Raw genomic sequence first — 14,978 nt, forward strand, 5'->3', positions numbered from 1 at the left:
TATAAAACCTGAGTTTCTGTTTCTCTGAGCTTGACTACACCCTACCCCAGTAACCATAGAATGTACCCTAAACCAACCCCTATGGAGAGCTACCTGTTTTTGGAAGTGTTCTATACCCTTTGATCTATAACTCACTTTCCTAAATGCCTGGTCTCACATTGTAACCACGCTTATACGAAAAATTCCCTACCCTATGGTTTTGCCCTATATAAAGGATATTGGCTTCTTTCCAGGTTCCACCAAGCCCCCACGGTCCCAAAACCCACGTATAAAATAATCATACAGACACTTATAATTATTTAAACTGCTTGGCCATTAGCTCAGGCCTACCATTGTCTAGCTCTTACTCTAATATTTAACCCATTTCTGTTAGTCTATACTTTACCACATGGCTTGTGGCTTACCGGTGTCTTTATATGTTGCTTCTCATGGCAGCAGCTGGCAGTGTCTCCTCCCAGCCTTCCTGTTCCCAGCCTCCTCCTCTTCCTTGTCCCGCCTACCCTATCCTGGCTACTAGCCAATCAGCACTTTATTTATACAGAGTGATATCCACAGCACTTCCCTTTTTTTTTTTTGTTAAAAAAGGAGGGTTAACTTTCACATAGTAAAATTACAGATAACAAAACAATTATCAAGCAAGAATTATAGTTACAATATTAAAGAAGATATCCTATCTTATATTTGTGAGTCTAAAGTTTTATATCTAACTTATCTTGTATCATAACTGAGGAAATTATAACTATCTAGTCTTCAACCACATCAAAGACCTCAGAAGGATATAATATTACCTGAGAACTGCAAGCAACTTTCGGAAGTCTTGCAGGGTAGACAGAGACAGCTGGCAGCCTGAACAGTCACCTAATGTTCCTTTGTAAAGTTGGGGCATTTGTCTTCAGCCCACAAGGCTAGAGTCTCTCGGTCAATTCTCTCAGTGTCCTGTAGAATGTCTGGCAGTTTCCTCTGCGAAGCAGGAACCTGAAGGACCATTTTGTCAAGCAAAGTTTAGTGGTTACCCTTTTATGGGTCCTGCATGTCCAGTTGATCAAGCAGTCCAGGCAAGAACAGTTTCTTGCCCAAATGGCTATTTTTGCCAACGTGAAGATAAACTCCATATGAAGTGTCTTCAATGCCTATCCTCCTCTCTGAAGTAAATTGGTGCTGCCAGGAGCAGACATGTCTAACTGTCCAGAAAGTCTAAATTTTAAAAATATTTTAAATGCCATATTCTATAGACCTTTGAAGTGTTTGAAGATTACCTGTCTATCTGAAATATCTCTGTGTATACCTAGAAGACTTAACTAACATGGCTATGAGTATGATTATCACAGATGATTAATTATTAATCTATTTTTAATTATCCATTACAATTTAAAATGAGCTATACAAACATAATACCTTAAACAAGAGTAGAAATATACACACAGTATAACAAAATTAACTTTAATTTTGTATAATAGACTAAAATCTATACCAGTGTAAAACATATTAAGTGAGTTGTTGCTCTTTAGAAGTAAGTTCATTAATCTACCCTTTCATCCTATCATATCTATATCATATCCCTTTTTTATCTTTAGAAAGAGATTGTATTTATAATCAACCTGTTTTAAATAAAATAGTGGTTTTTCTCTGTCCCACACCAGAGGGCTCTTCTGATTTGGGACACAAGAATCTCTTAATCTTTTCTTTTAACAATGTGCTTGGGTTTAGAGAAGAAGTGAGCCAATTCCATCTCCAAAGCCAGCTGGGAATTTGGGCGTAGTTTTTCTTACTACTTCCTGCTGGAGGGGGACGCTGTATCTTATGGGGACATAAAGAAAATTTTAGGATTATGGAAATTGGCTTGGGACTGGTATCATGAACCCCACCTTAGGGAGAGACAGCTTCTGATTTGGCTCTGATGTGTGCCCCAATAAATCTTGTTTTAATTTGGTCATAATTTGGGTCGGCGGTCTTTCTCCTCACATCTGTGTGATTAACAATATAATTTACAAAAAATGGCATGTACTTGGATAACAGTATAATTTACAAAAATGTACCTGACTTCTTTAACATATCTCCAATTATATTTAACAGTTGAGAACAATGACCTTGTGGTGACTCAAACCTACATCCAGTACATGGGGAGACTGAGGCAGAATCATCATCATATATTTAAGGTAGGCCTGGGCTATATACGGGGAAAGTCCCAGGTTTTTTTTTTTTTTTTAATTTGTTTGTTTGTTTGTTTGTTTGTTTTGGTGTGTGTGTGTGTGTGTGTGTGTGTGTGTGTGTGTGTGTTTTACTGGGGATTGAACCCAGAGCCAAGTGAATACTTGGCAAGTGCTCTACCACTGAGCAATATACCCTGTGGAATTTTGTGTTAATCTGTGCAAGGTTGGGGGCTTCTGAAATCCTCTTTATTGTATACCACTTCCCCATTTCAGGATTCCAGATCCAGGGTCAGGTTGTCCATTTTTACAACTATTATCAATTATCTAACTTACTTGGGCGAGGGGAGAACTCAGTTTTCTAAGGTGCCTGAGGCCCCAAGTCAGATCCCTAAGATCCACATAAAAAGAACGGTGTGATGACGCGCTCTTGGTATCATAGTCCTGGGTAAGAGCAAACAGGCGATCCCGAGGACTCACTGGCCAGACTAGCCTAATCAGGAGAGCCTTGGGTCCTTTCAGTCTCGATTAAAAGCAATAGGCCTGGAGTCCCTAAGAGATGACGCGTTTTTGATGCGCTACGCAGACTGGGGCGGAGCTTGGTTGAGCTACTTGAGAGGGGTGGGCGTTCTAGGCGGGAGCCGCCTTTGCTTAGTGCTTTGGGCTGGTCGCTGTCCCCAGATCGTTCTGGTGTCACTGATAACTGCTTAATGCCAGTGTCGGGGTCCTGTGTTCACGGACCTTGTGTTGTCAAGGGTCTTGTTTGCTTCCTGCACGGCTCCAGCCTCGGCGTCCCCTCGGCAGCCGGCGTCGCCCCTGGCGCCGCCGCCTAAGTGGCAGGCCGCCGCGGACCGCGGAGCCCATGAAGGCGCGGGCCCCGCCGCCGCACTTGCGGCGTTGCCTGTGTCTTGGAGCTACTCGAACCTGCCAGGGCATGACGGCAGCATGAGCACGGACGGGGAGTCGTCGGAGGAGCCGGGGTGGAAGGCGGTGGCCTCACCCAAGGCGTCAGCCATGCCTGAGAAACGCGGGAGCTCTCAGGCCGCGAGCGGGAGCTGGGTGAGTTTTGACTGGGTTTGGACCTGGGCTCTGGAATTTCGGCCTTTTCTAGGAGAGCTAGGTTCTTTGAAAAGCTAGCCTTCCTAGTAACTAACTCCTCCTTAGACCCTCTGGGAGATTTTGTTATTGATTCAGGAGCACCCAGATACGGGACAGTAAATGTAAGAAATTTAAGTATCTTGGAGTTCTTCATTCTGTGTCACTTGACAGAATTTTCTGGGCGCAGATTTTGTCCAAAGCAACTTAGACAAATGGATAGGAACTTTTAAAAAATCATCATCTGGCCTAGTCTCCCGAGTAGCCTACAGGGATGTTGGAGGTAGAAGCCTTTCTGATCCTTCCCCCTCCTCTGGGCTGCAGAAGAGTGGTCTACAGACTGTGAGGAAGCTGGTGATCTCTGCACCCAAAGGAGTAACTTCGGCCTGATCTCTAGAGATACTTAAGTTGAAATGATTTTGACAGCAGCACAGGAAAGCTTATTTTCATTGGCCTGAATTCACAGTATGGGCCTTAATCAGTGCCACCTTGGTTTTCTGTGGTGGGAAACTAAGCAAAGAAATGACATTTTCTTCAGTCTTAAGTATAAAAAGAGTTTTGGGAAAGGATCTACTTAGGACCTAAAACATAAAAATATGTTGCAGGGAGTTGAGTACAAACTCTTGCTATCATGAGAAAGTTTGTTAAATGAGAAATAGGAATTTTAAGAAAGATATATGCAGTCAGTTTTGTCAATTCTTTCAATATTTATGCTTGCATATTTAATGTATGTTAAAGAATACTGAGTGGCTACAGGTGCTTGTTTAATTATATGAATTCACTTTTGGTAGAGTTGGGAGGGTGGAGAATTAGGAGCAGTATTTTATCCATACAAAAATAGTGAGGTAAAGCACAATCACATAGTATTTAGTAAGGGCTTACAAGTCTGCAGGGTTCTGTCTGCATTCTTGTGATACATTTCCTTGACGTTCTAGACCTAGACTAGAGCTGGTTTCTAGTCCTAATTCTATGGAATGTTGCTACTCAGTGCCTAATGTGTAAAATGAGCGTGTATTGAAGAAACATGGAGGGATCATTTTTTTTTTTTTTAAAGCTACGGCTTTTCTAATGTGGAAAGCTTACTTAGTGAGCTGAGTTGTATAAAATTTGTATTTCTCATTAAGTAGGTAATACTTCTTCCTACCCTTTAAATGAAACTAAATCACCAGTTCCCCTTGTCTTACTCCGGTGGATGGACAGTAATTACTAGCTAGTGGCCAAGCCACTAGCCTAAGAAATGTCTTCCTTCATGTCTTCCTATATTTACAATAATGCATCTATGTGTACAAATTTTAGCTTCTTGTTCTTTCCTTTGTATCTCTAGGGTTAGTTCCTCAGCATTTTTTTTTTGCCTCTATTGATGAGACTCTTGTTACTACCACTCTGCCTTCCTCCACATTGCTGGTTAGTGAGAATTAGCATGTTAATATGATTGGTAGTGCCATTTCCCCATCCTCTCCCCAGTTGATAGTCTGTATTTCTTCAGCATTTAGAATTAGAAGTAAACTGAAAAGGAGAAGCATCTTAGCATAATAATTAGGTGACCATGCTTGGAATTCCAGTTTCCATCTTCATTACCTATGTTACTTTGGGTGAGTTACATAATCTCTCTCCTAATAGTATGTACCTCATACATTGTGAGAGTTGCTGCAACCTAGTACCTGATAAGGCCTGAATATATATCTGGGGATATTCTTGATATTTCTTGCATGTGTATAAATTTTTTTTTTAAGTTTATAATGTATTTGTATGTATATGTTTGTGTGTGACAGCCAGGAGCTTTTGTGGGATATTTACTCAAAGAAACCTAGACTCTGTTTATTCCTTAACCTTTCTTTGGATCCTAATGCTTATCCTATTTTGGACAAAGGTAAATTCCTCCCAATCTTTCCTCGTCTCTGGTGATAGTCATTATTGATTGATGAGAATACTGTTTTTCTTGGGTTTTGTTTGTTTGTTTTCCTATAGTTAATGAGATGACTGGCACGTGCAGGGCCCAATGGAGGATGTAAAAACAATGAATACTTTTAATCATAGATGTTTATGTCATATGCCAGAAGCCCTAATTATGCATTTTTAATTTTTGTAGTTTCTTTCTAGCTTCAAGTACTGTATCCTACAACTTCAATGATTTGATTTTATTCTTATAAGTTATTTTCTTTTTCTTTATTACTGTATAATTATACTTTTGGATTCTTTGGTATTACTACTAGTCATAGTAAAGACTTCCTGGGCACAGAGCTCTTATTCTATCAACAACTTTTTTCTATATCCTTTGGCAAAAAAAAACATTGTCAAAAAGACATCTTCTGAAAAATAGAAGAGACTTAAGCATTCATGGAATCAGGCATTTCTTCTATGAGATCTTTTGTCTAAAAGAGAGGTGTGCTTGTTAATTAAGCTTACATTTTATTATTCTTTCTGTCCTTCCTTGCTATGAATTCACACACAATTTGAGGTGTTTTGTCAAAACTATTTTAATTATTGAATATAGATTTTTCTATTATAATTTTTATAGCCAAGTAGAGGAAGTTCTTTTGCAGTCATTTAATTTTTTTAGATTATTTTATTTTATGTGTATGAGTGTTTTGCTTGGATTCATGTATGTATGTATGTATGTATGTATGTATGTATGTGCCACATGAGTGCCGAGTGCCTGCAGAGGTAGAGAAAGGCATTATGTCCCTTGGAACTGGAAACATGGTTGTGCACCATTGTGTGGGTACTGGGAAATAGATTGGGGTCTTCTGGAAAAGCATCAAATACTCCTAACAGCTTGTGCCATCTCTCCAGCCCGTTTTGCAGTAATTTATTCTTGGGCATCTGATCACAATTAATGATTCATTGCAAAGAAAATATACTATTCATTGTAATATTTCAAGATGTTCATATAATGGACTCTAAGAAGCCAGTACTTGGATTTCAGTAAAGAGCACTGATAAGGAGATTCAGAAAATCAGTAATATTCTGGTGACAATTGTTGTCTCTTAAGATGGCTCAGTAGGTAAGAGTATTTGCTGCCCAAGCATGCAAACCTGAGTTCATGTTCTTAGCACTTGGGTAAAAAGCTTATCAGTCTCAGCATTGACAATTATAAAGCTAAAATATAAATCAGCTCTGCATTATGGAATATCAAATATTCAGGCAATATTTAATTCTTTAAGTAAAAATAAAGCATATCCATTTTCTATTAAATTTCTTTCACCTTTAATAAATAGTAAAATTATATCTATATTATATTAAAGATTTGTTTTAAAATAGATTTATTTATAATTTATTGTACCTTTTTTTTTTTTTAAACAATTGTATAACAGTTTACCAGGCCAAGAAGTGTCTATATACCATCCCTAGATACACCATCTCTGGTTTACTTAGTACACTATAAATGCTATGTAAATAATTACTGTATCATTATTTAGAGAATAATGATGAGAAAAAATTTTGAATTTCTAGTTTTCTCCTAATATTTTCAATCCATAGTTAGTTGAGTCTGTGAATGGATGTGGAACTTACAAATTTTGGAAGGTTGGCTATATAATAAATATAATATTAGCTGAAGACAACTGGCTTACACAGAATTATAGAACTTTGCTTTCCATAGCTAAATTTTTATTTTATATTACAAAACTGTCAATCACATAAAATTCGATGTTCCAAGGACAAGTTTTTCCTTTTCTTAAATAATATAGTCTACTTTCTTAAATAGGCTATTTTCTTAAACTAATATAGGCTACTTCAAGGGACTATAACATTTTATCTTGTACCAGAAACACATTTGTATTCCCCCTCTCCCCTTTAAAAAATAATAACCTTTTATTTCATAAAATGCATATGATTTATTTTTCAGTTGAAGTGGCCATGCTGTCTATCCTTTAGTTTTGGGCACCCTGTAAAGAAAGAAAACAGGCTGTGGCCTAGAGGACAAATAGCTGGTGGCACACACTACAAAAAAGGACAGTATCTCCCTTGTCCTCCATGCTTTCAGGGATTGGATTGGTATTAGCTGTGTTCTTTGATGTTTAGGTTGGGGATCATGTGTGGAACAACAATCTTTTTCCAACACAGTTAAGACTGAGAAAAGTTAATGCTCTACTTATCTGAACTTTTCAGTTTATATTGAGAAAAGGGTAAAACATCTATGGGGACTGACTTTTTGGCCATTTCCACAGTAGCCAGGCCAGACTTCTTAGTGTAATAAACAAGGGTGAATGGTAAGTGAAGATCTGAATCTTGCTTTACTTGAGAAGCTGACTAATGTTGATTCTTGTCACTTTTTGCTCAGGTTTCTGGGCTGCTTGCCACTGTATATTGTAGTTCGAGTTTTCCTGCCTGGCCCACAGTCAGGACAAATCTCTCTCACCTGCCAGGCCCAGAGACGCTCAGAACCAACCAAGTAAACACACAGAAACTTACATTGTTTAGAAACTGTATGACCATGGCAGGCTTCTGGCTATCTACTTCTTCTGTCTTAAATTAAGCCATTTCTATTAATGTATACTTTGCCACGTGGCTTGTGGCTTACCATTACCTTACATCTCCCTTGTCATGGCAGTGGCTGGCAGTATCTCCCCGCCCCCAGCCTTTACTTCCCAGAATTCTCTGCTCTCTTGTCCCGCCTATACTTCCTGCCTGGCCACTGGCCAAACAGCATTTTATTTATACAGAGGGATATCCACAGCAGTATATGCTGATTCTGTTTGAGGATAAGCAGCATACTATAACTGATAGGAACACACACTCAGAAGGTGTATGATCATCTTGATTAAGTGACAGATCATTTATTGTTTATATTTGAGTTTTCTCATCTGTAAAATGTAGGTAATTGCTTCCATCTCAAAAGGAAAAGATAATTATATATATTATATGATTTTACTACTGTTATTATAGGGTAATTTTTGCCTGGATTTTGTTCAGTGACTTTTGTAATACTATCACTAGCCTATATTTCTTATACTTAGTGAGTATGTTTGCTTGGTAACTTTATATTCCAGGAAGTGAGAGCTGGAATCATTTTTTCCCTTGTGCACCACTGTCCCTCTTCATTTAGCTAATACTAATAGAGCTCAACAAATAGGTGTTGAGTTAGTCACTTGCAGGTGACTGTTTTTATTGTTAATGAAAGTTGGTAGAGAGGGGGAGTATTGCCAGAAGTAATTCTTGGTATTATGATTTGCTTAAGTTTTTGGTTGGTGGTAAATGGTTGGTTTGAAAAGTTGTAAAGAATGATTATAAGTATTTAATGAATGCATAGTCTATCCAACTTAATAAGTACATCTAACCTAATACAATGCTGAAAAAGTGATTTCAGAAAAGATAATTAATCTGGATAAGCAGTAAAATTTCATTTCCTTTTTATGTTTCTGTGAATCTTGTGGCAGTTCTTTCTAACTGCGAAGTACCTATTTTCTATTAGAATATACTTATATTTTTTTAATGTTAGAAGTACAATATCAGTACTATACACAGTCCTGGGATTTTATGACCTAATGTCCGTTCTTCCTGCTTTTTAATTGAAAACCTGAAGTTCAAAACTTTGGTGACTTTGCCAACAAAATGCTGCAATTTGGGGCAAAACAATGGAATGTCAGCAGTTTCCCAAACCTAATCTACCTGAAATGTATGCATTGTAGAGGCCATAGGCATTAGTTGAATTGTTAGATATGAAATATGGCATAAATAAGCTTGACCATAGGCCCTCAATAGATCAAATAGATACAAATATTAATGCAGAACAGAAAAAGGAGATTCATTTGATGTGGCTGGGTTGCTGTTCTGTGGATGTGACTCGGCTTATAGAGTGCCAGCTTATCATAAAAATAGGGAGATGGAAACACTCAGGTCTGTAATGTAATATACAGATGTTAAAACTAGAGGAATAGGACTTTAAACTTATCTTTGGCCAGCTTGATGCCTACTTGTACTTAACATGAAGCCCTGTTTCAGAATAGCAAAAGAAAACTTAGATCATTGTGGCTTCATTGGGAGGAAGAACAGCTAAAGAGGTCTTGCGGTTCTCTTTATCATTTCCTGACACAAGATTTAAGTTTAAATAGAAGGCAAAAGTTATCTAAAACCAAGCAGTCCTGGTCAAGGTATAGTCTTGCCCCTCACTGATCCATCATTGTCTAATTTCCAGAATACCTACAAGGTATTCTGACAGGTCATATCTGTGTGTAATCCCTTTCTGAGTGAGAAGTTCCTCCTCTGGTAACAGGCTTTGTTTCCTTTTCCCCAGAACAATTCTTGTGCAGTCATTCTGATCTCTTGAGGACTGTTGTTTCAGCAGCTAAAGGAAGAGGCCAAACTGTCTCTTACAATATGTTTGTTCCTTCTAAGTTCATTGCAGTACTTGCCTAGTTTGAGTGCCTGTAGAGAACAGGTCTGGGAGAAACTTCCATGATGAGTGACTTGGTTATGTGTTCCAGTTAGGGTTTCTGTTGCTGTGATAAACATCATAACAAAAATGATTTCTATTGTGGTTACAGAACACCATGACCAAGGCAGCTCATAAAATAAAGTGTTTAATTGGATTTATGGTTTTTGAGGGTTAGAGTCCATGATAGTAGAACAAAAGCATGATGAGAAGACCCAATGAAAGCCTACATCTCAGTCCAAAAGCAGGAGGCCAAGAGAACACACTGGAAATGGCATGGAATTTTGAAATATCAAAAACTTTCCCCAGTGACATACCTCCTCTAACAAGGCCAGGTCTCCTAATCCTTCTCAAACAGTTCTACCAACTAGGGACCAAGTGTTCAAATATATGAACCTATGGGGTCATTCTCATTCAAATCACCACAAGAACAAAAATTTTATTTGGTTTGAACATTTCATTCCCAGCCTATCATTTTTAAGAAGGCAGGATTCTAGCAGGTCATAAACTTGTTCTCAGGACCTGAGGCACTGACTATGAGGAATGACGCCTACTGAATTGCTCTCCATGGCTTGCTAAGCTTGAATTTTTATGTAGCCCAAGACTCCCAGCTCAGTGTGGCACCATCCACAATGTGCTGTGGCCTCTCATGTCAATCATTAATCAAGGATGCCCTATAGACTTGCCTACAGACCAGTTTTTTGGAAACATTTTCTCAACTGAGGTTCCCTCTTCCCAGATGACCCTAGCTTGTATCAAGTTTATAAAATAATTTAAACAGCATATTATGGTACTTGGTTTACCTACCCCACCTCCAACCAGATGGTATGTTAACATGAATTTCTGCTTTGAGCTAAAAATTGCTTATACTCAAACTTAAATGTAGGTGGAAAGCAAGTCAGTTTCTGTGAATTGTCCTGTTCTTAGGTTGCCCTTCTGTAGACTTGGAGAATTTGTACTAATAATAATCATGACATTGGCTGTGATCTTGCAAAAACACAGGACATTTCAGGAACAGCAGCATGGAAATAAGGAGGTACAAATGGAATACTCTCATTCCTTCTATAAACCTTCATTCTTCTCTGTGTGTTCTAGTTTTTCATTGTCACTAAATTTTCTTTGAAGCTGTTGGCATCACAACTTGCAGGTGCTTCCCAGTCCTACTGAGAACTCTTATACACTCAGTAACATCCTTCTTAGATTGTTCTACATTTTTTATGAAATACCTATATTTGGAGAACCCTGAACTGGGTAATTCTCTCTCAGATTAATAGTGTTTAGTGGACATTTCCCGAAGAATGATGCAGCCCTACCACCTTGAGGGAATAACCATCCTATATCACCAGAATCAGGGTTAGGACCAGTGCCACCTAAGTTATAAAGGAAATAATGTGGATACCCAAAGTCCTCAGTTTCCTCACTCCTCCCTTACCTTTCTTTTACTGAGAAATGTAGAAATGGATTTCCTACTAAGAAAATGGAATCCCCTAGGGTTTTAGAATCATATTTGCCAAGATTAACAACCCATAAGCTTGCCACAGTCATCATCATCATTATGTAGATTCCCTATGCCAAAATCTCTTGCTTTTCATCTCTGAGCTTCATAGGCCACAGACTTATTGTTTAATTACCCCAACTGTAAATTAACTGGTAATTTTACATTTTGCAGGTGAGTTCAAACTTAGACAGTTTTTCCCAGACTGCAATTTAGTTTTTACCTCTACAGGACTCAAACCTATATTAACTAACATGCCATAGTCTTACACATGAACCTGTGGAGCTCTCTCCAATAAGATTCAATCTCTTGAAATAGGTACTCTTCCATAGGGAGCTCAGTGACTCAGAATACCTCATTATACTGGTCATGGAGACTCACCCTTTTTTACTACCCACTCATCCAAGCCACACATGTTCCTCTAACTCTCTTCCTCTACTACCTCTTAAGAGACCATCTCAGGACCTGGGGAAGCCAGGTATACTGTAGTTCTAGATCCCTTATATCTGACTACAGCTTCCATATCTGGAGATAAGGCAAGTAGGAGCCACTGAGAACTGCTTTTTTTTTTTTTTTTTTAATGAGTTCTGAAGTTCTGTTGGTTTTAACAAAATTCAGTGTTATTTACCTACTGTGAGTATCCTATGGAATACATTTGCTGCCTAAAAAAAAACCTACCTAATGATCCACTAATTCCATATATGCTTTTGGTTCTTTTTTTTTGTGTGGTTTATGTTTAGAAGAAGTGGGGTCAAGTGGATGTTTTGTTATATTATTTAATAATAGAGACTTCCTTTCCTTTAGTCTCAGCTGCTTTTGAAGATGAGTAGCCTAAAGACAAAAGTGTGCTTGGTGCCCCTTTACATGGCAATATACTTTCTCTCCCTACCCGCCCCTTCCTACCCTCCCTTCTCTCTCTCTCTCTCTCTCTCTCTCTCTCTCTCTCTCTCTCTCTCTCTCTCTCTGTGTGTGTGTGTATGCATCCTCATGGAAAAATACATATAACAAAATTTATTCATTGCATATTTTCAGTGTTGTGCAATCAATCTCAAGAACTTTTTACATCTCAAAAAAAAAAAAAAAATCTGAAACTCTGCGTCCATTAAGCAACTCTTCATTTCTCACTAAATGGCAGCAACCTTTCTTTCAGCCACTGGCCACTTCTACTTTCTGTTTCAATGGGTTTGACTACTTTAAATATTTCATGTTTCTGAGGTCACGTTTTATGCTTTTATGACTGGCTTATTTAACTTAATGTTTCCAAGATTAATCCATTTTGTAGCATGTTTAATGTGCTTATATTTGAAGACAGGCAATACCCTTCTCCCCTGGGCCTTGTTGTTATGTCCTTCAAAATGTGATGTAGTTAATCTTGTACTGAGTCAGTTCAATAAAGGTGTTTATCAGTTGTAGGAGTATGCTGGTAGAATTTTGGGGGTCATTTATGTATACTATCATAACGTGCAAATAGTGATACTTTGACTTCTTCCTTTCTAATTTGTATCCCCTTGATTTCTTTTAGTTAACTTATTGCTCTAGCTAGAACTTCAAGTACTATATTGAATAGAAATGGATAGAGTAGACAGCCTTGTCTTGTTCGTGATTTTAGTGGAATTGCTTTGAGTTTCTCTCCATTTAGTTTGATGTTGGCTGTTGGCTTGCTATATATTGCTTTAATTATGTTTAGGTATGTTCCTTGTATCTTCGGTCTCTTCAATACTTTTATCATCAAGGGTTATTGGATTTTGTCAAAAGCATTTTCAGCATCTAATGAGATGATCATATGGAGGTTTTTTATTTTGTTGTTATTGTTGTTCAGTTTGTTTATATAGTGAATTACATTGATAGATTTTCGTATGTTGAACCATCCCTGCCTCTCTGAGATGAAGCCAACTTGATCATGGTGGATAATCTTTTTGATGTGTTGGATTTGGTTTGCGAGTATTTTGAGTATTTTTGCATCAATGTTCTTGAGGGAAATTGATCAGTTATTCTTTCTGTGTTGAGTCTTTGTGTGGTCTGTGTATCAGGGTGACTGTAGCCTCATAAGAATTTGACAATGTTCCTTCTGTTTCTATTTTGTGGAACAATTTGAGAAGTATTGGTATTAGTTCTTCTTTGAAAGTCTGGTAGAATTCTTAGCCGAAACCATCTGGCTCTGGGATATTTTTTGGTTGGGAGACTTAATGACTGCTTCTATTTCTTTGGAGGGTATAGGTCTACTTAAATAGTTTATCTGGCCTTGATTTAATTTTGATATGTGGTACCTATCAAGAAATTTGTCCATTTCTTTTAGATTTTCCAATTTTGTGAAGTGTAGGTTTTTGAAGTATGACTTGGGTTTCTTCAGTGTCTGTTGTTATGTCCCCCTTTTTGTTTCTGATTTTGTTAATTTGGATATTCTCTCTCTGCCTTTTACTTAGTTTGGATAAGGGTTTAAGACTCATTAGAAAGTTTCATCTTTATCAGGAGGACAAAGATGATTATAGTAGTTAGCAATTGCTGCACAAACTGCTTTGACTTAGCTGCCTAAATCAACCTCCTTTGTTGATAGTTCTCTGGGTGTACCAATTTGAATGGAATTCAGATCAGGATTTTGCTGTTTTCACTTGGGTTTCTTGTGCGTTATCTGGAAGCTTGATAAGAATAAGCCATCTTAGATCACTACCTCCAAAGTATGACAGCTTGATGGTTGCTGATGTAAGCTTTAATGGGAAAAGTCTTCTGCATTCTCACCTTCCTGTGACTACAAGACATTTTTTTCACATGGTGGTCTTGAACTCAAAGTGTTTAAGTAAGCCTCTGTTATTTCCCTTAACTTTTGTTGGTCAGAACAAGTTGTTGAGTCAGCCTCTGTCTAGGGAGGAAGAAATACAGACTTCCACAATTTATTTTTCTGTTTTAAATTGTGCTGGAGATTAAAACAAAGGTCTCATTCCAGGCTAAGCATTTGCTCTGCCACTGAGCTATATACATCTCCAGCCTTAGACTTCCTTTTGATGGAATCGGCCACAGTGTTATATTGTGAAAAGGTCCATGGCTAAGAGCAATTTGTAGGCTATTTTTTAAGCTCTTCAGTGGAATATAGGGCCAGTGTAGAACTATCAATGAGTGGATGGTTAACAAAGATTTAAGGGGACAAGGAAAAGTAGTAAGAGAAGACAGCTGACCCAGAGAGGTTGCCCTAGATCCGTCTCAACTGATATAATTGGCTAATTGGCTCCAGGGAAAGGCAGAGTCCACTTGGCTCCATGCTTGTGATCATATTTGCAGCATGTTTTGTTTTGTTTTGTTTAAGAAGGACAGAAAGGAACATATTGTTACCAAGTAGGACAGGTCCTTGGTCTGCTGGGAGACTCAGACTAGTAGGCCAGCCTCTAGCATGGAGCCAATGCTGCTGCAGCTCATACTGCTTGGTCTTCTGTGGGAGGAGAGAATGGGGCTGTGGCACTGCCCATAGGCTGCAGGCACAAGGGTCTTGCCAAATGAGCTAGAAGGGCACCCGGGGCCAAGGGCAGGAGGTGTGCAGTGATCTTGAAGGACCCCAGGGGATTGTGAGTGAATCCCCAGACAATTGGACATTGAGCAATATATATTGTTGGAGTTTGGTTTTTCTTGGTTCAGATTGTGATTGTGCCATGATTCTTCCCTCTGAATTTTTATTTTAACAGGAGTCCACAGCAGAAAGACTGAACTTTTAAAGAGATTTTGTATGTTTAAAGAGATTTGATATTTTTAAAAGAGACTTAATCAAAACATCTAATGTGTTTGAATTTGTAATGACTGTGGGAATTTAAAGTTAATTATATTTTATATTGCAATATTAATATTAATGTGCCACCTTAGAGATAAATAAGAAAGGAACGGT

At 38.1% G+C, this 14,978-nt stretch overlaps 1 protein-coding gene across 1 annotated transcript in view; it reads left to right on the forward strand.

The window, feature by feature from the left end:
- Positions 1 to 2,742: 2,742 nt before the first annotated feature.
- Positions 2,743 to 14,978, forward strand: part of LOC118584135 (hippocampus abundant transcript-like protein 1) — a 46,622-nt gene continuing 34,386 nt past the window's right edge. Inside the window, exon 1 of the mRNA XM_036188152.1 lies at positions 2,743 to 3,206. Coding sequence (XP_036044045.1) covers positions 3,093 to 3,206 — 114 coding nt within the window. The 5' untranslated portion in view covers positions 2,743 to 3,092. The remainder of the gene's footprint in view (positions 3,207 to 14,978) is intronic.

Source organism: Onychomys torridus, chromosome 5 (genome assembly GCF_903995425.1).
Source record: "Onychomys torridus chromosome 5, mOncTor1.1, whole genome shotgun sequence".
NCBI lineage: Eukaryota > Metazoa > Chordata > Mammalia > Rodentia > Cricetidae > Onychomys > Onychomys torridus.